Raw genomic sequence first — 19,750 nt, 5'->3', positions numbered from 1 at the left:
GTTGTGGAGGGCAGTGAGTTTGTTACAGACAGAGCGTGCATTCCAGCCGGCACAGAAGAAGGGGAAGCTGGTTTGGGGAAGAAGAAGAATAGTGACTAGGTTCTGTGGGTTGCGGCTGCTGCCAGAAGGTATAGTCAGATGGGAGCTTCGGGCAAAGATAGATGATAGAGGCCCAGGGTTTGGGGATATGTCACCAGAGGTTAGGAGAAGCAGGAGTACTGGAGATTTTTTCAGTATATGGATGTAGAATGAGCAAGAGTTGGTAGGAGCAGTAATAGGGAAAGGACAGAAGGCAGGGTGATAAGTATAAGCAGTGGGATGGAGAAGAGGGGTGAACTTAAGAGAGTTTGAGGCGAGAGGACACAACTGTCAGAAGGAGTGGTAAAGAGCGCATGTTTCAGAGTGGAAGGAGAGCTGAATAAAGAGACAGGGACACCTGCAGCCTGTTAGGTGCTTTCCAGTGCAGTTTGCTTTGTGAAATCTCTGAAGTGCAGAGCTTGAAGTGCATATCACTTGTAGAAAAAATCACTTAAAGAAAGAAGCCTTAAGGATAGAAGCTCCTGCAACATGCTCCCCCAGCAACGTGCTGATCCCTTAAGGGTACTCAAATTTATACTGTTATAAGGGTGGGGGTGGAAGTTTGTTAATTAATCACGAGTGAATATAAATATAGTGGCCTCCCGGACCTCTAAAGGCCTAATGGGGACCTCCAGAGTCAAGGAGAGCTGACATCCTTCTTGGTAGAGTAGGTTTACGAAGCATGGTGGGTGTAATGCAGCGTTTCTCAATTCCAGTCCTCAGGCCCCCCCAACAGGTCAGGTTTTCAGGATTTCCATTATTTTGAACAGGTGATTTGATCAGTTTCACTGCCTTAGTAATCACCACAGCCTTTTCATCTGAGGGAAATCCTGAAAACCTGACCTGTTGGGGGGGCCTGAGGACTGGAATTGAGAAACACTGGTGGGATTGGGCACCAGTCACTTTTTGAATGCGAACAAAACAGATATATTGTCTCTTAACAAAATCTGTAGGAGAGAGGATTAGGACCAGGACACCGTTAAGCAGATGCAATAGTAATTGGCAGACTCCGAGACACAATAGGTATACAGCTATACAGTTGAAAGCCTCCAGTCAGATGCAACTTCTGTATTGGTAGGGCCGCTGTCTCCTAAGGGTAACTGAACTTATAACAGTCAGTAGAGATATTCACACATAACTCTTGGTAACACCGGATAGTTTTGTTCTTATCTCACAGTATCCCACTGTAGGTCTGCACTCACTGAGCTCCCAGTCTCGCACTAGACATTCAGATCCCAGTTGTCATGGGATCCCCTGAGCTCTTCCACAGCTAACCTGCTGTATACTCTTTAAAGTGGAGGTTCACCCAAAAACTAAATTTTTAACATTAGATTGAGGCTCATTTTGGGAAGCAGAATCAGGTGTTTTTTTTTTTTTAAATCAAAGCAGTACTTACCGTTTTAGAGAGAGATGTTCTCCGCCGCTTCCGGGTAAGAGCTGCGGGACTGGGCGTTCCTATTTGATTGACAGGCTTCCGACAGGCTTCCGACGGTCGCATACAGCGTGTCACGATTTTCCGAAAGTAGCCGAACGTCGGTGCGCAGGCGCCGTATAGAGCCGCACCGACGTTCGGCTTCTTTCGGCTACTCGTGACGCGATGTATGCGACCGTCGGAAGCCTGTCGGAAGCCCGTCAATCAAATAGGAACGCCCAGTCCCGAAGACCATACCCGGAAGCGGCGGAGAAGATCTATCTCTAAACCGGTAAGTACTGCTTCGATTTAAAAAAAAAAAATTCGGGTGAACTCCCGCTTTAAGTATTACCCCTGCTAAGCCGCTGGGTCCCTGGCTTGGCACTCACTGAAGCTTTCCCACTTCTTCACTTTCCCCGGGTGGTGAGAAGTCTGCTCTGGTACTTCTTTAGGTTTACTCAAAGTAGTCTCTGGTAATAAGGCCGATTGTCCCTTAGTGGCGACTGCTTCCCCTTTACCTCCAACCACGACTGGTTCTGCACCCTGCTCAACCGGTGCAAAACTCTGTTGGACTCCAATCCTGAAGTCCCAGCCCTATGCTGCTTCTCCTTCTCCTGGATAGGCCTCAGGCAGCCTAGCAGCCAGGTGTCCCCATGATAGGCCTCAGGCTTCTAGCCTAGCCGCCCAGGACGACATAACACACCTCCACTCAGACAGCCATTCAGGTTGCACAGAACACCAATCATCTGACTCAACCTGAATAAATAGGCTCTCCCAGCAGGCCAAGGGACTAAAGAAATCCCTGCCAATTTGCTAAGACACCCCATCCACTCATAATCAGACCTTGCTATGCTCTTGTCAATCTAATGTCACCAGCAGCAGTGCCACCTAGTGACAGAAGAGAGAGGTGCAGCAAATCCAGACTTAGGAAAGAATTTGTGGATTTTCTAACAATTAACCACGACAATTACCACCTGGTGAACTAAATTTGTTAGCAACACCAGGGTGCTACATCAGGATTCCTAACAATCAAAGTGCACCCTTCACTTCTAAAGTCAGAATAGCAAGAGGCCAGAGGTAAAGATAAGATCAACACATAAAACTTAGGTCAGATAGTCCAGAGCAACAAAAAGGTGGAAGATGTGGTTGAGCTGACACATAACAAAAGCACATACACAGAAATATAACATATTCATTAAAAAGACTTAAAACCATGTGTGCAAGTTAGCCGTCTGAAGTCACTGTTCATATGGCCTTGAGATTAGCTTGTAACGGTCGACATGTTTTACGGGAAACCCTGCTTTATCAGGACCTCGAATCTCAATATAAAAGTGCTGTAACAGAACACAGATTATCATTATTATACAGAATCTCAAAAATACATATATGCCACATATCAAACATCATAACGAATAAATGACATTTCATTTTTATCAGACCCATACTGGATAGAGAAGAGGGTATGTGAAAAGGGATAAACAAAATAGTACAAAAAATATGTTTATGTGAAACAACCTTAATTATAAAAAAAATAAAGAAAATATTCACCTTCAAGTAGGCTGAGAAGGGAATGGTTGGTGGTATAAATATGCCGGGAACATGAGGAGAAACCAATTCCAAAGCTAAATGCTAAACATCAGAAAGAAATGATCTATATGCCATGGCTCCTCCCCAAGGAATGCAAAACCTTGCGTAACCCCATCACCAAATATTTTCTATCTTTATGGGACAAACTCAAATTCAAACACCAACTACAATCTCCCCACAACCGTTTATTATCATTCTCCAAAAAACCCTCGTTCTACCCAGCATAGGTCTTTCCCAAATCATTCAAGGTCTGGACCTCTCTGAACATTACACTGCTTAGTAACCTAATATCTTCTACGTCCTTCCTTACATTTCCTACCCTTCGCGACACCTATAATTTACCAAATTCTTTAGATATCTCCAGATCAAAAATTTCTATGCACCATTACTAAGTACTACTACCTCCCCGTCACATACCACACACTTTGAATCAGCCTGTCTGAAGGATCCCCACTCAAGAGGTATGATATCTTCTTTATACTCCCAAATTTCAACTTACCCTGGTCTTGATAAACCCCCATATGCCCGTAAATGGAAGGAGGACCTGGATAGAACATTTGATATGGCTGACTGGTCTAAAATTTGGTCCGCAACAAAATCTTCCTCTTCAAACATCCTGGCGGTAGAAACCAACTATAAGGTTTTAACTCATTGGTACCTCGTCCCTTCCTGATTGGCCAAATTTATTCCAAACCAAACGGCGCAAAGCTTTCAAGGCTGCCTTGACCCGGGCACCCACTTACACATATGGTGGTTCTGCCCATTGTCACAGATATATTGTAAGAAAATATTTGGAGTTTCCTCCAGAATGTTTAATCTCAATGTTCAACCTGACCCAGCCACAGCCTTGCTCAATCTAAGACCGGACTGTATTACTTATAGACAATTTAAACTTCTTACCCAACTCCGCACAGCGGCTAAGCAAACAATCGCAAATCCGTGGAGGACCCCTGACCTAAAGGTACCCGAGACTGAATCCAGACTAAATGTTTTCATGTCTCATGCCAAAATGCTAGCAATAGGAAGGGATAAAATTCCAGCTTTCGAAAAAACCTGGAATCCTTGGATCAAATACCACTTATCATCACTCTGTGATAAAACAATTCTCATGCCATGGTAGCTGACAACCCTACTCAGATAAAAGTGATTTGCAATCCCAAACCCAAACTTTCAGTGCCTTTGTGCTACCCTACTTTCTGTTGTGATACGTCGGCGTAAGTGCTTTGTGAATCTGGGCCATAATATGTATTTTTGAGATTCTGTATAAAATTATTTAATGATAATCTATCTATGTGTACTGTTACAGCACTTTTATATTGAGATCTGAGGCACTAATAAAGCAGGGTTTTCCTGTGAAACACGTCAACCTTTAAAAGCTGATCTCAAGGCCATAGGACAAGTGACTTTGAATGGCTAACTTGCACACATAGTTTTAAGTGTTCCAAAATGTCACAATATTGGAGCATATCCAAAAAAGGTACCCAGCTCCCCTCTACACCTCCAATATAGGTTAGAAGTGAATGGCACATACAATGGAGATGCTCAGGGGTGTAATACCAGCAAGATAAGATCGTATAAGAATGTTCCTTGTACAGGGAGCATATGAAACTTTTGCTGGCTTTATTCAACAGAGTTTTTTTTGTAAATGCCCTCTAAACCAGAAGTAGTTGGAAAGGGACAACAGTGAAAATTAAAATATAAAAAAAGTTAAAGTAACACTAAAGCCTTGTTTTGTTTTTGTTAAAAATAACAAACATGTTATACTTACCTGCTCTGTGAAGTGGTTTTGCACAGAGCAGCCCAGAGCCTCCCTTTCTCAAGTCCCTCTTTGGTGCTCCTGGCCCCTCCCTGTTGAGTGCCCCCACAGCAAGCAGCTTGCTATGGGGGCACCTGAGCCAAGTCACAGCTCCCTGTGTCCATTTAGACATGGAGCCATGGCCTGGTCCCATCCTCTCTCTCCTCATTGGCTCACTGACTTTGATTGACAGCAGATGAAGCTTGGAGGGAGAGTCCCAGACAGCTGAGTCTCTCGTGCAACATCGCTGGATCTAGATGGGGCTCAGGTAATTATTAGGGGGCTAAGAGGGGTTGCTGCACACAGAAGGCTTGTTATCTAAATGCATAGACTGCATTAAGAAAATAAAATCTTCTGACTTTACAACCACTTTAAAGTAGGCCTTTCAGAATCTACATTCCTGACATTCCTACATTCTATTTCTTTTTTTTTTTTACTAAAAATCAGTCCTTGAGGTGAACTCCAATATGTATGCCTAACTGTAGATGATGTCATTAGTCTGCTGCAAAAGTGTTTCCTCTCCCCCAGTGATCAGACTGCACAGTGTAACTTTGTAACAAGTCACAAGGTAAAAGACTGCAGTAAGGGTTATTCTGTGCCAGACATTTGTGAACACAGTCAAGAACTGCACAGGCATCATGATTTACATAACTGTGACTTTCTCTTACTCATGATAAGCAAATTGCATTTTTTCTGCCTAATATCTGCATGCAGGGCCGGCCCTACCATGGGACCTGATGGTACCATTGTACCAGGCAGCACTTTCAGGGGGGCAGCAAATTTCCTGCCCGCACACCATCCCATTCCACCAGCTCCACTCTCCACTCCACTGTGGGGCAAATTGTCGCCCGACCGCTCCTCCCGTTCTGCTCTCTGCTCCACTGTGGGGTTAATTGCATGAATAGAGCCATAACAGGTCCTTTTTAAATAATGGATGTGGGGGCATTTTGGTGGGCGTAATTTTTTTTTGGGGGTGGCAGCATTTCATTCTTGGTACCAGGCAGCACAATGTCTTCGGCCGGCACTGTCTGCATGGCATGTTCAGTCGGTAAAGAATCCTACAATTCACAAATCATGATTTCAGGAGTTCTGAATCTATGTGATTTCTTCATATCAGGGGACTCTACATTTAAATATACAAATGAAAAAAAGGAAATTGGTCTGTTTCTGAATTCAATAATCACTCATCACGAAAAATGACTACAGTAAATTTTAGATAATTTACAACTGTACTTTTTTATTAATTCCCCTTATGAATAAACATTGGTATGTTTTACTTTTTTTCTTAGAGAGGATACAGGAGGAGATAGATGCAGTCATTGGAACAGACAGACTGCCCAGCATGACCGACCGCTTCCAAATGCCGTATACCAATGCCGTCATGCATGAGTTTATGAGATATATAGACCTTACTCCAATGGGGCTTCCTCGTGTAGTGACTGAAGACACCACTTTCCGAGGCTTTATTCTCCCCAAGGTGAGAACCATCTGGGCACTTTTCTAGATGAGTGTTAGGGCAGTGTCTTGATTAAACTAGGCTGTTATTCAGCGCGTATATGTAATACGATAAATATCACACTACTGTATAACTAAATTCCTCTATGTTTTCACATTTATTATAGGTTTAGCTGGATATTGGTTTATATGGGTCAAGAGTATGAGAACATACCTTACCATTTAATCACAATCCAAACTGATTGACTTGGTCTGATTCTCCTCTGGGGTTAAGATATGAGAATTGCAGTGTGCCCACCATTACGTTCTAGTCTTTGGCTATGTTTTAAGTTATGAAAAGTTTTCCCCTAGTTTACTGCAATAAAGTGTCCCACTGATGAAAAAGAAAATATACCTGATATCATATCATTTGTAGCTGCAACTGGTCTTCAAATCTCTAGTGTGATGGTCTTGCTTAGGTAGCCCAACCACTTGTAGTAAACTGTACCCTCTTTCTCAAGAACCGCACATATACATGAGCCTAGCAAAGTCCACCAATAACTGCAATATCACCTTGTGTGGATTGTCCCTTTAAAAAATGGAATCCATGGGTCTTGCTATGTAACTCTCATGTTGGCTAATCTCTTCTTGAAAATTACTCCTCTGCAAAAAAAATCTGAGGGGTGCAGGGTGCCGCCTTTACTTTTTGGTCTGTGGTCACATTTTTATTCATTGGGGTTGTAGGCTATCTAGTGGATATTATTTATTTATTTATTTAAAATGCTTATTGGGAGCGCAGTCATTACCCAAAGGCCTCTATGCGCTCATAGAACCAACATATACAAATACAAAACACATCTCTCATTACTATAAGATAACAATATAAAACCACATAATAACATTTAAAAGAGCTAAAAATACTAATATCTTACCCTAACTAGGGCCATACACTTGAAAAAATAGAAAAGTTTTTAAAAACGTCCTAAATTTTAATAACTCCTTCTCACGTCTTATGTATAGAGGTAGAGAGTCCCAGAATAATAAACCCTGTGCATCCAGCGTCCTCCCTCCACATTTAGTTCTTCTAAATTTAGGGACAGTCAGATTGACCTGATCAGCAGATCTCAGTGATCTGTTGGGAACGTAACAGGTACATTTTTCCTGCAGATACCCTGGGCCTATCTTATGGATAGCTTTGTGGACGATACAACCCACTTTGAACAAGACCCGTTCAGCAAACGGTAGCCAATGCAGGGCTTTCAAAGAAGGTGTAATATGGTCCAGACGACCCACACCCGTTAATAGCCTGGCTGCGGCATTTTGGATCAGTTGAAGCTTATGCAGAAGGGTTTTTGGACACCCTATGTATAGCGCGTTACAATAGTCCAGCCGACTACCAATAAAAGCATTGATCACCTGGACTTTGTCCACCTCGTCAATGAAATGCAATGTAGAGCGCAGGAGTTTCAGTTGGTAGTAACATGCACTTACCACCTGATTTACCTGCGCCTTCAATGACAATTTGGAATCCACAATGATTCCCAAGTCCCGAACCTGGGTAGCCAGGGTCGGGGATGGCATAAACAAAACCGGCCAAGAAGGAAAATCAGTCAAACTGATAATAATACATTCTGTTTTTGAGCCATTAAGTTTTAAATAATTGGCTCCCATCCAGGACTGTATTTCCTCCAGGCAGGATGCCAAATCTACCTGGACTTCCTCATTTTTAGGTAGCTTAAAATATTAGTAAGAATCAATCACAATTGTTGTTTTTGGTGGGAAATATTTTAATGCTCACCTGAGTGGCTTGTTCAGTCCAACTAAAGTGAAGAAATTCCCCAGAATGTAAACCTTTTTGGGTAATCTGGTCCCTGTAACAGCATACACACATGGGCAATTGGGCATAGATTCTTTTTTTCTGAGTAGGGTTCAACACTGAAGGGTACAACTGCCAGCATGCCCGACACATGACTGGCAGGGTAAGCTGCAGTGTCACAACACAATGTGGGTAATAGCTGCATACTGGAGTGTCATTTCCACTCTCACTCCCTTGCTGGGGTTAAACCCCTTCCCTCCAATTTCCAGTAGCTAAGGTTTCCACCCCCACAATCCATTGGAAGGTGTGCTTAGCTTGAACTGACTCAGTCATGTTTACACCAACCTAACCACTCCAAAGAAAAATCAAAACTGCTCCACTGTACTGAGAAACTTTAAGAACATTTGGTTAAACAAAACGATTGTTCCAAAGTACACACACCCCAAGGTGTTTCACTCAATCAAGAGCTTACTCATAACTCTTCATTGAGTGAAAAACGCTGAGGGTGTGTGAACCTTGGATAGGTAGATTTGTTTTTTGGATGGATTAATAAACTTTTTTGAGCCTACCAACGATACACTGTGGTTGAGTATTGAATCAGCCTTAGTGCCAAGCCCAGATGTCTATACATTTCTGACACTCATACTCTGCTTGCCTACTCAAGCCTATTTGCTTACTTGGAGACTTTTTCAGTCCTCCTCAACACAAAAATAACATCCCCAATCTCAGTCTCATTCTTAGATTTATTTATTCCGCATTTCTCTCAACTAAAATGTTGTCACATATTATCTTTGCCGACGTGCTACAGGAATCTACATCCAAACAGGTAGTGGACCTGCTGGAGGAATCTGGGCTTTTGAAATCTGAATACTTTACTATTATACACATTTCCTACTTCCTCTCTTCCCACCCGCTACCAACACTCTCTATCCATCATAAAGTATGAAAATTATTCACTTCCTCCTCACAAATCAATAAAGGCCTTTCCCTTTTTTACAATCTGCTACAAGACAAACTATTGTTCGTTGTTAAAACTGCACCTTTACTTAAATGGGAAACAGACCTGAACCATAGCTTCACTCCTACTCAATGGACCATAGCATTTCAATCTGTGTATGATGCTTCACACTGTGTTAACCATTAAGAACTGGAGCAGAAAATACTGTAAGTGGCTGTTGGTATCTCACCCCTCTAGTCTAGCCCAAATATCCCTTGTCCACTCTCTCCACTTTGCTGGTGGGAGCGTGGGACCGATAGGTAATTTGATCCATATTTTATGGTCATGTAAAAGTCTGAGCAGCTATTAGCGAAAAAAAATAAATTATTGTATGTTACAGGGATTCTTATGCCTTTCTGCCCAGCTTTAGCTCTTCTAAATCTGGGAATTGATAACTATCCAACTAAGTGCTGCACCATAGTCACCCGCATACTATAGGCAGCAAATTATACCATAGTAAGATGGTGGAAATCACAGTTCTAACCTAATCTGTCTAACACTGTAACCTTAATCAGCACACACTATGCTTTTGAAAAATCCTTTTTTAGTTTGAATAACTTCACAGCTTTTGATTGCTCTTGGAAACCTTGGATTGACTGCTGTAACCTTAACCGTATCCAAATATAACTGCTGAATATATCCTATACCTGCAACACAAACATATCAAACCAGTTTCTTCTTTTTTTTTTTTTTTGCTCCTTTTTGTCACCTCAGTTGAGCAGTTTTCTGGCTGCTATTTGTATATTTTTTGTCTGAAAACCCCCAAAAAATTACTGTTGTAAAATAAACATTCTTGAGGCTTTTCAATTGGCTGAAGCGGTTCTCCTCTTTACTTCGGTTATAGACACTACCTAGTGGTCTACAACTACAGAGGACCAGCTCCATTTGTGGAAGCCTGGGAAATAAAGCCTGTAGCAGGATATCTTTTCTTTTGTTTACACATGTGTTTTTTTTTCTAGTACCATGTACATCATAGATCAGCTAGGCTGTCCTTTATATTGGCAAAACGCATAATGACCTTTTTTTTACCACATTTAAACACTCTTTCTAATCAAACTAGTTCTACAACTTTCATTGGTAGACATGGTCTATGGACCATCCTGAGGACTCCACCCATTAAAAGGGGGTGACATAGTCAAGTCTCTTGCAGTGTACATGGTAGTTATGCGATAGCAGATTGGATTGTTTCCCTGGTCACTGACAATGTCAGTAGCATGCTAGTGCCTAGCTGCTATGCCTTAAAAAACCTGGGGGTGGAGTTAGGACCCCTATATCTCCACCTCCCATATTTATGAGATAGCACACACCTTAGGCCGCGTACAGACGAGCATACATGTATGATGAAACCGGTCCGCCGGACCGTTTTCACCGTACATGTATGCCCGGGGATTTCTGTATGGTGGCTGTACTCACCATCATACAGAAATCCGCGTGTAAACAATACGCGGGGCGTGTCCGCGCCGTCGCCGCGACGATGACGCGGCGACGTGGGCGGCCCTGCCAGTTAAATGCTTCCACGCATGCGTCGAAGTCATTCGACGCATGCGAGGGATGGCGGGAGCTCGGACATGTACGGTAGGTCTGTACAGACGACCGAACATGTCCGAGCGGGCAGGATTCTAGCGGGCTGTTTTAAAACAAGTCCAGAAATATTTGCCCGCTGAGAAAAGGCCCGGCGGGCAAATGTTTGCTGGAATCCTGCCCGCTCGGGCCTACACACGACCGAACATGTCTGCTGAAACTGGTCCGCGGACCAGTTTCAGCAGACATGTTCGGTCGTCTGTACGGGGCCTTAGGCGTTGCACAATAGAAGGTGGGAAAGAGGCACAGGCAGTGTTGAGATATGTCTGTGAATGATCACATTTATCCAGGTCATGTTATAGCTAGTAGTAGTTAGTCACATTCAACTGAACTTTTTCTGTAATGTTGAAGACATTTTGCTACTTATCCAAGTTGGGTAAGTCTCCTGAATCTGGTTACTATCAATTATATATACAGCACCTACACTGTATATTATGACATGTCAGGAATGTATTAATGGAAACTTGAAAGTTCAACTATATTTATAATTCTGTCTTAAAATTAAGTGTGTGCACCTGTGTTCTTTTTTGTTTCTGAGGCTCTGTTGTCACAAACCATTTGGAGCTTACCAGCTCTGTGGTGCTGTGCTTATCAAAACCCTGTGAACAAAAAAATGAAATCACAATGTACAGAAAAATGTGTACCAGGGTAGAGTAATTGGCACTCAATACCAGAACTCCCCTGGGGTACAAGGATCTTGACATGAGCAGACCACTCTAGTCCACCTAAGTCAAAACCAGGTGGACTCTACTCCCTAGGGACCAACCAACGCCTGACCAAGTACTTGGTTAGGGTAGAAAGATCCCCAAGGGGAAGAAGAAGAATACCTGATGGCCAGAGATCCTTTCCCTGAAATCAGGGCACCTGTTATCTATGTGACTAAAAGAAAAACAAACTTGGGAGTAAGTGCAGTAAACAAGAGAGGCCTTTGGTCACTATACAAATTTAAGTAAAAACCATATATTTTTTATAGAACAATTTCATGGGTCAGTTTGTAAATGCTCCAACTACAAACAAAACGTTACTAGACCTACTGATTACCAACAATACAGACCTGATCATGGATGTGGAAATACGGGGCAATTTAGGAAACAGTGGTTACAGGTTATTTAGTTTCAGACTAATAGGAAATATAAGGGGCATACAAAGACACTAAATTTCAAAACAGCCAACTTCCCTATACTACAAGTCTTGCTAGAAGATACTAATTGGGATATAATCTTACGAACAAAGAATACGGAGGAGAAATGGGTATGCTTTAGGAGAATATTAAATAAGGGCATTAGCCAGTGCATCCCAATGGAAAATAAATGTAAAAGAGCTAATAAAAGTCCTGGGTGGTTTAACTCCAACATACAAATACATATAAAAGCAAAGAAGAAGGCCTTCAAAAAATACAAGGCTGAGGGATCATCAGCATTCCAACTTTACAAAGAATGCAACAAGAAATGTAAGGGTGCAATCAGGGTGGCTAAGATAGAACACAAAGGGGTCAATCCACAGAGCGAGTACGCCGGCATATCTACTGATACGCCGGCGTATCTACTGATACGCCGGCGTACTTTCAAATTACCCGCGTTGTATCTTTAGTTTGAATTCTCAAACAAAGATACGACGGCATCTGGGTTTGATCCGACAGGCGTACGGCTTCGTACGCCTTCGGATCGTAGATGCAATACTTCGGCATCCGCTGGGTGGAGTTTGCGTCGTTTTCCGCGTTGGGTATGCAAATTAGCTATTTCCGACGATCCACGAACGTACGCGCGGCCGTCGCATTCTCTTACGTCGTCTCTATTCGGCTTTTTCTGGCGTATAGTTAAAGCTGGTATTTTGCGGCATATAGTTAGATTTGCCATGTTAAGTATGGCTGTCGTTCCCGCGTCGAAATTTTATTTTTTTCGCGTAACTCGTCTGTGAATCGGGATGGACGTAAGTTACGTCTAAGTTTAAAAAATTACTTCCTTGCGACGTCATTTCGCGCAATGAACGGCGGGAAAATTCAAAACGGAGCATGCACAGTTCATTCGGCGCGGGGACGCGCTTCATTTAAATGAAACACGCCCCCTAATCGCCGATTTGAATTCCGCCGCCAGAAATACACTATGCCGCCGTAACTTACGGCGCAAAATCTTTGAGGATTCGAAAGAACGCCAGGTAAGGTATGGCGGCGTAGCGTATCTCTGATACGCTGCGCCGATCCATTTCTATGTGGATCTGGCCCAAAATGCACATAGCGGAGGAGAGTAAAAAAATACCAAGAAATTACCTAAATAGTAAATCAGATCATATTGGTCCCATAAAGAATGATGGAGGGAATCTGGGTTACTAAGGATGGAGAGATGGCGAAGGTATTGAATTTATTCTTCTCCTCAGTCTTCACAAGGGAATCAGGTGGGCTTCAGTAACCAAAATTGCAACGTTTATCCTCAGGAAGCACCCTCATGGCCAACAGAGGACAGAATTAGTAATAGACTTGAAAACCCTAACATTAATAAGTCACCTGGACCAGATGGCTTGCACCGAGGATCCTTAACCACTTAAGACCCGGACCAAAATGCAGCTAAAGGACCCGGCCAGGTTTTGCGATTCGGCACTGCGTTTCTTTAACAGACAATTGCGCGGTCGTGCGACGTGGCTCCCAAACAAAATTGGCATCCTTTTTTCCCACAAATAGAGCTTTCTTTTGGTGGTATTTGATCACCTCTGTGGTTTTTATTTTTTTTGCGCTATAAACAAAAATAGAGCGACAATTTTGAAAAAAAATCAATATTTTTTACTTTTTGCTATAATAAATATTCCCCAAAAATATATAAAAAACATTTTTTTTCCTCAGTTTAGGCCAATATGCATTCTTCTACCTATTTTTGGTAAAAAAAATCGCAATAAGCGTTTATCGGTTGGTTTGCGCAAAATGTATAGCGTTTACAAAATAGGGGATAGTTTTATTGCATTTTTCTAAAAAAATATGTTTTTACTACTTATGGCTGCGATTAGCAATTTTTTTCATGACTGCGACATTATGGCGGACACTTCGGACAATTTTGACACATTTTTGGGACCATTGTCATTTTCACAGCAAAAAATGCATTTAAAATGCATTGTTTACTGTGAAAATGACAGTTGCAGTTTGGGAGTTAACCACAGGGGGCGCTGATGGGGTTATGTGTGACCTCATGTGTGTTTACAACTGTAGGGGGGTGTGGCTGTAGGTGTGACGTCATCGATTGTGTATCCCTATAAAAGGGATCACACGATCGATGACGCGCCACAGTGAAGAACGGGGAAGCTGTGTTTACACACGGCTCTCCCCGTTCTTCAGCTCCGGGGGACTCCAGCGGCGATCGGGTCCGCGGGTCCCGCGGTCCTGGTCACGGAGCTTCGGACCGGGTTGCGCACGCGACCCATGGCTGGACAATAGCACAGCACGTACCTGTACGCGCATGTGCCCAGCCGTGCCATTCTGCCAATGTAAATGTGCAGGAGGCGGTCCTTAAGTGGTTAAGGAACACAGTCAAGTAATTGCCAGATCATTGTTTCAAGTTTTTACGAACAGTCTACAGACTGAAATGGTACCAGCTTATTGGAGAAAAGCCAATGTAGCACCAATATTAAAAAAAGAGCCAAGATACATCCCTGGGAATTACAGACCAGTTAGCCTAACATCAATTGTATACAAGCCTTTGGAGGGGATGATAAGGTACTATATACAAGATTTTATCATTAGCAGAAATCAGCATTTATTCATAAAGACTTGTTGTTGCCAAACCAATCTATTAACCTTCTATGAGGAGGTGAGCTGCCATCTAGATAAAGGAAGGCCCGTAGACGTGGTGTATCTGGATTTTGCAAAAGCATTTAATACAGTTCCCCATAAACATTTACTGTACAAAGTAAGGTCCATTGGCATGGGCCATAGGGTGAGTACATGGATTGAAAGCTGACTACAGGGACTAGTTCACAAGGTAGTGATAAATGTAGATTTCTCGGAATGGTCAGGGGTGGAAAGTTGGGTCCCCCAGGGTTCTGTCCTAGGACCAATCCTATTTATTTTATTCTGAAATGACATGGAGCATGGGATAAACAGTTCAATCTCTGTATTTGCGGACAATACTAAGCTAAGCAGGGCAATAACTCCTCAATAGCAGGGAGATCAGGCATAGCAAGCATTGCAGTAGTACAGTTCAGAAGGTTGTACTGTTTCTGGAATGCCTCTTATTTTAACATTATTCCTTCTGGACCTGTCTTCTAAATCTACAAATTTTACTTTGATCCATGTTTGTTCTTCCTCTGCTGTGTCATGTGTGTCTACTAAATCATTTATGGTCATGGCATACTAGTTTGAATATGGTCAACTCTGCCACCCACTGCAGTAAGTTCTGTACTGAATTGTCTCATACAGGCCATCATGTTAGTGTGGATAGTGCTTCTCAATGAGATAAGCATATCTTTAAGTGTTGTGTCCAAAACTGGCTGGTGCAGCGTGGGGAATAAGACTATGGGGTCAGGGAGTTCTCTGGTATCCTCCTGTGAGTCTGCATTAGACCTTACCTCACATTGCTGTAGCCCTGGATCATCCACCCTAAAGCAAGCTTTAGCTGGGCTTCTGTTGAGGGGTGAGGAGGTCTGTATTGTCTCCCCAGAGTCAGAAGCTCATCTGAATGCCTGATCGTTGTGGCTCTGGGGACGTCTGTGAGCCGTTCGCTGGGAAGTGGAAGAGCCGGTGCCATCTTTCCCATGAGGTGGCAGCGGCTGTGTATAGTAATCTGTCAGATTCCTCGGGCGGTGTTCCGCCTGTCGCTTCCTGTGCATATTGTTGGGATGCTGGGGAAGCAAACCGCCATATAGAGCGCTTTGTTTGATGCCTCTGGTCGCTGTGAGCCGCTGTGTTATCCCGCTGTGTGCTGGAGCTTAGGGATCACACCGCCATCTTGGTGGAGTCTAAGCCCTGCCCCCCAGCAGGTCAATAACTTCTCTGCAGGATGTGGAAACCTTGCAAGAAGATCTGAACAACATAATGTGATGGGCAACTACATGGCAAATGAGTTTTAATGTGGGAAAAATGGAAAATAATGCATATGGTTGGCGAAAAATGAATGAAATCTACTCACTGTGGTTGGAAATCTCTGGAGGAATCTAGGGTGAAAAAGGACCTGGGGGTCCTAGTAGATGACAGGCTCAGCAATAGCATGCAATGCCAAGCTGTTTCAAGCAAAGCATGACATGCGTAAAAAAGGGGTTAACTCCAGAGATAAAATTATAATTCTCCCACTCTACAAGACTCTGGTCTGGCCGCACCTAGAGTATGCTGTACAGTTCTGGGCATCAGTCCTCAGGAAGGATATGCTGGAACTGTAGAGAGTAAGAGAAGAGCAACAAAATTAATAAAGGGACTGGAGGACATTAGTTATGAGGAAAGGTTACAAATACTGAACTTCTTCTCTCTGGAGAAGAGATGCTTGAGAGGGGACATGATTTCAATGTACAAATACCATACTGGTGACCCCACAATAGGGATAAAACTTTTCCGCGTAATGGAATTTAATAAGACACATGGCCATTCACTAAAATTAGAAGAAAAGCGATTTAACCTTAAACTGCGTAAATGATTTTTTACTGTATGAGTGGTAAGGATATGGAATTCCCTTCCACAGGCAGTGGTTAAAGCGGGAGCATCGATAATTTCAAAAAACTATTATATAAGCCCCCGAATTACCTCAACATACAGGGATATACAAGGTAATACTGACATATGATTACACACATAGGTTGGACTTGATAGTCTTTTTTCAACCTAACTTACTATGTAACTATGTAAGTATATGTCCTTGAAAACATTTAAAAAATGTTGGGGTATGCAAATTAGTCATAGTGTTACAGTCCAACAACACAGCTAAATATAGTCTGGGCATCTACACATCAATAACATAGAAAGAGTTAACAGGCTGATCATGCTGAAACGAGTTGGCGAGATATATAAGGAAAGACTATAGTGAACTTTAAATGGCTTGGTCAGCATTTCTGCATGTCTCTGTGCTGGATATGGATACAGAATGTTCTAGTAAACTATTAACTTTTAAACAATTTGACCTTATTTTAAAAACTATACATTTACCTGCCTATCACCCCGTGGAAATGTACTGTATATCTGACTAGAGGAGGAGATAATAAACCCAAGGATTAAAATGTTATATGCTGCAGCTTAACAGTTTGTAAGAGGGGCCAAATGTTTGGTACCCAATTGGAGTAAATGCAAATGCAGGTCAAGGAATGCAGCACAATGTAATAACTCAAAGTTCTAAAAGCGTGGCAAGAGGACCTGAAAATCAAGGCTGAACCCAGTACGGCAGTACTTTACAGGAGAATTCGTAGAACACAGTCCCAATACTGTAGAAGACATGTTAGCTAGTTTATGATACCCAACAGTATTTGACAAAGAAAGTGGTTGGTAAGAGGTGTGGCAACAAGGGCTTCCAAGAGGCAAAAGAAAAGAGGTCCAAGGCAGCATCTCAGGCATAAGATCCCTAATCTGTCCCTTCTCTATCCCTCAAACCTTTTCTTATGCAAGCCACACTGTCCCACACCAGCGGGTTCCTGTTGCTGACCTAACCATTTCACAAATGTGCACCAACTGCAGTGAAAATAGTGCTATTAATTAGAACTGCCCTCACTAAAGATGACCACAGAGGTCATACAGCGCAGCTGCATTCAATCAGATGGCTGCCACCCTGATGATGCCCACAAAGGCCTCAGAGAAACAATAGACTCTCTTCTCCACCATCCTCTCTGCATAACAACTGCTGTTACCACGCCACTTATGCATGGAGGGTGATGGAGGTTGAACTACACCTGCCCACAAGTTGATGACTTGTTTTCTCTTCTTTTATTTTCTTCTTGCGATCCTGCCAGGAATACACTTCCTGTCTTAGGCTCACAACGTTCACTAACTGTACGGTATCTATTAAAGTATAGCATTGTCACCCTAGGCAGGTCTGGATTAATGTAGGGGCTATTGGAGCTGCAGCTCCAGGCCCCTACCTTAATGTAGTCCCAGCAGGAGCAAACTGACCATTTGAGCACTTGGACACTGCCGAGGACCTGGGGCCAGTAGGGGGCCCCAGGAAAATCTCCTGGTACCTCTTGCAGTAAGGGGGTGGGGGGAAATTACAAGCAGCAATCTACCTCTATGGCTTTCCATGAAGCAGCTGATAGCCGCTTCTCCATCTCCCACTCCCATGTCTTTCAGCTGCTTCATGAAAAACAATAGAGAGAGATTGGTACTTGTAATTGCTCCCCCTGCACTGATCACCCCCGACTGTCCATCACATTTCCCTTGCTCTCTTCACCCAAAGGCTGCTGCTGGGGATATGTCAGGATGGAGAGCATGTCATTTATCTGTCCCTTCTTTGTCTGAATGAACTGAGTCCATGGTCGGTACTGATCACTGGCTTTGTTCATTCATAAGTGAAGTATAGTAAACAGAGTTTACACATAGGTAGAAGGACAAAGGAGGAGAAATGGTTCTCACAGGGGGTGGGACAGATGATGACAAATGATCCATATGAGGATCAAATGTGTTTTTTTTTACATAAACTCTGGCTGAAATTAAGCAAGCTAAACTTGTGTGGTGACTGACTCAGCACAGTCCTGCACTATGCCCGCTGCACAGTGCCACCTAGACACTTTTTTTTTTGGGGAACCCTAAAGCTACTTTATTATTACCACTGAAGGATCTAAAAATACAAATGTACTCAAATTTCCCAAAGTTGTTTATTGCACTACAAGATGCAATACATTTGTTTCCAAGACCTACACATAGATCTAATGCTGGGCTCAATATGAAAAAATGCTTGTGCCATAAATGTCTTCCTTGTCACTGTGTTACAGGGGACCACTGTATTTCCTCTCCTTTGCTCTGCTCTATCAGACCCAGAGTACTGGAAGTCACCTTATGACTTTAATCCAGAGAATTTCCTGGATGAAAATGGAAAGTTCCATCCACAGGAAGCTTTGATCCCTTTCTCCACAGGTAAGAAACAGAGAGAGAAAAAAAATCATAGTGGTTTGTAATGTGGCCATGTGATATCTTCTATCTGCTTCTCTTTGGTTGTTACAGGAAAGAGGATCTGCCCAGGGGAAGGTTTGGCCCGGATGGAGATCTTCCTATTCCTCACTGCTCTGCTCCAAAAATTCTCTTTCCAACGTGCAAACCCCACCGACACACTGAACCTGGAGGTGCTTCGACGTGCCTTCCATAAACAGGGGCTCACCTATAATCTGAGAGCCATTCCCAGAACAAAAAAATGAATGAACACAAAAGACGAAGACTGGAAGACTTACTCCAATGAACAAGGAAAATACTGCTCTTTCCAGCTCTTAATAATGATCACTTGATTCTGTAGGTTCTTACATTCTTTACTCAAAAGACTGAGACTCCCATTTCCTCATTACTATTCCTCATTATCATATTCCCAAATACATATTTTTTTTCTCAAGAAGTCTTATAACTTTCTCCTGATACCACTTTTTATTTACTTTGTCTATGGCGGATACTACAACTTGAGTGTTGGTGGTGATCAAAAAAATAAAAATAAAAGATTTCAAATGACCACTAATACTTAAGCCATAGTGTTGAAGTCAGTCAAAGCATGTAAATAAAAATTACTGCTTCTTTCCCAGTTAGGATATTGTATCGATCACTCAATCAATAATCATCTTCCAGAAGCCTCAAAGGTAGTGAGATTTCAGCTTGTGTGCTGGGAATATAGGGCCAGATTCACAGAAGAGATACGACGGCGTATCTCCTGATACACCGTCGTATCTCTTGTCGTATCTATGCGGCTGATTCATAGAATCAGTTCCGCATAGATAGCCCTAAGATCCGACAGGTGTAATTGACTTACACCGTCGGATCTTAGGATGCAATACTTCGGCTGCCACTGGGGGGATTTTGCGTCGTATTCCAGCGTTGGGTATGCAAATGAGGTTTTACGGCGATCCACAAAGGTTTTCGCGTTCCTTACGTCGTCGCAAGTCTTTTGTTCCCGTCGCAAA

General features: G+C 42.8%; 1 protein-coding gene across 2 annotated transcripts in view; it reads left to right on the top strand.

Annotated features, from left to right (window-relative positions):
• LOC120936220 (cytochrome P450 2G1-like) overlaps positions 1 to 19,532 on the top strand; it is a 73,650-nt gene extending 54,118 nt beyond the window's left edge. For both annotated transcript variants that reach the window (XM_040348413.1, XM_040348412.1), the window contains 3 exons: positions 6,161 to 6,348; positions 18,584 to 18,725; positions 18,813 to 19,532. In XM_040348413.1, the coding sequence (XP_040204347.1) occupies positions 6,161 to 6,348; positions 18,584 to 18,725; positions 18,813 to 19,003 (521 nt within the window). In that variant the 3' untranslated portion in view covers positions 19,004 to 19,532. The remainder of the gene's footprint in view (positions 1 to 6,160; positions 6,349 to 18,583; positions 18,726 to 18,812) is intronic.
• Positions 19,533 to 19,750: the final 218 nt, after the last annotated feature.

Source organism: Rana temporaria, chromosome 4, assembly GCF_905171775.1.
Source record: "Rana temporaria chromosome 4, aRanTem1.1, whole genome shotgun sequence".
Taxonomy (NCBI): Eukaryota; Metazoa; Chordata; class Amphibia; order Anura; family Ranidae; genus Rana; species Rana temporaria.
The sequence above is the reverse complement of the archived record's forward strand: the minus strand, read 5'-3'. Positions and strand labels throughout refer to the sequence as shown.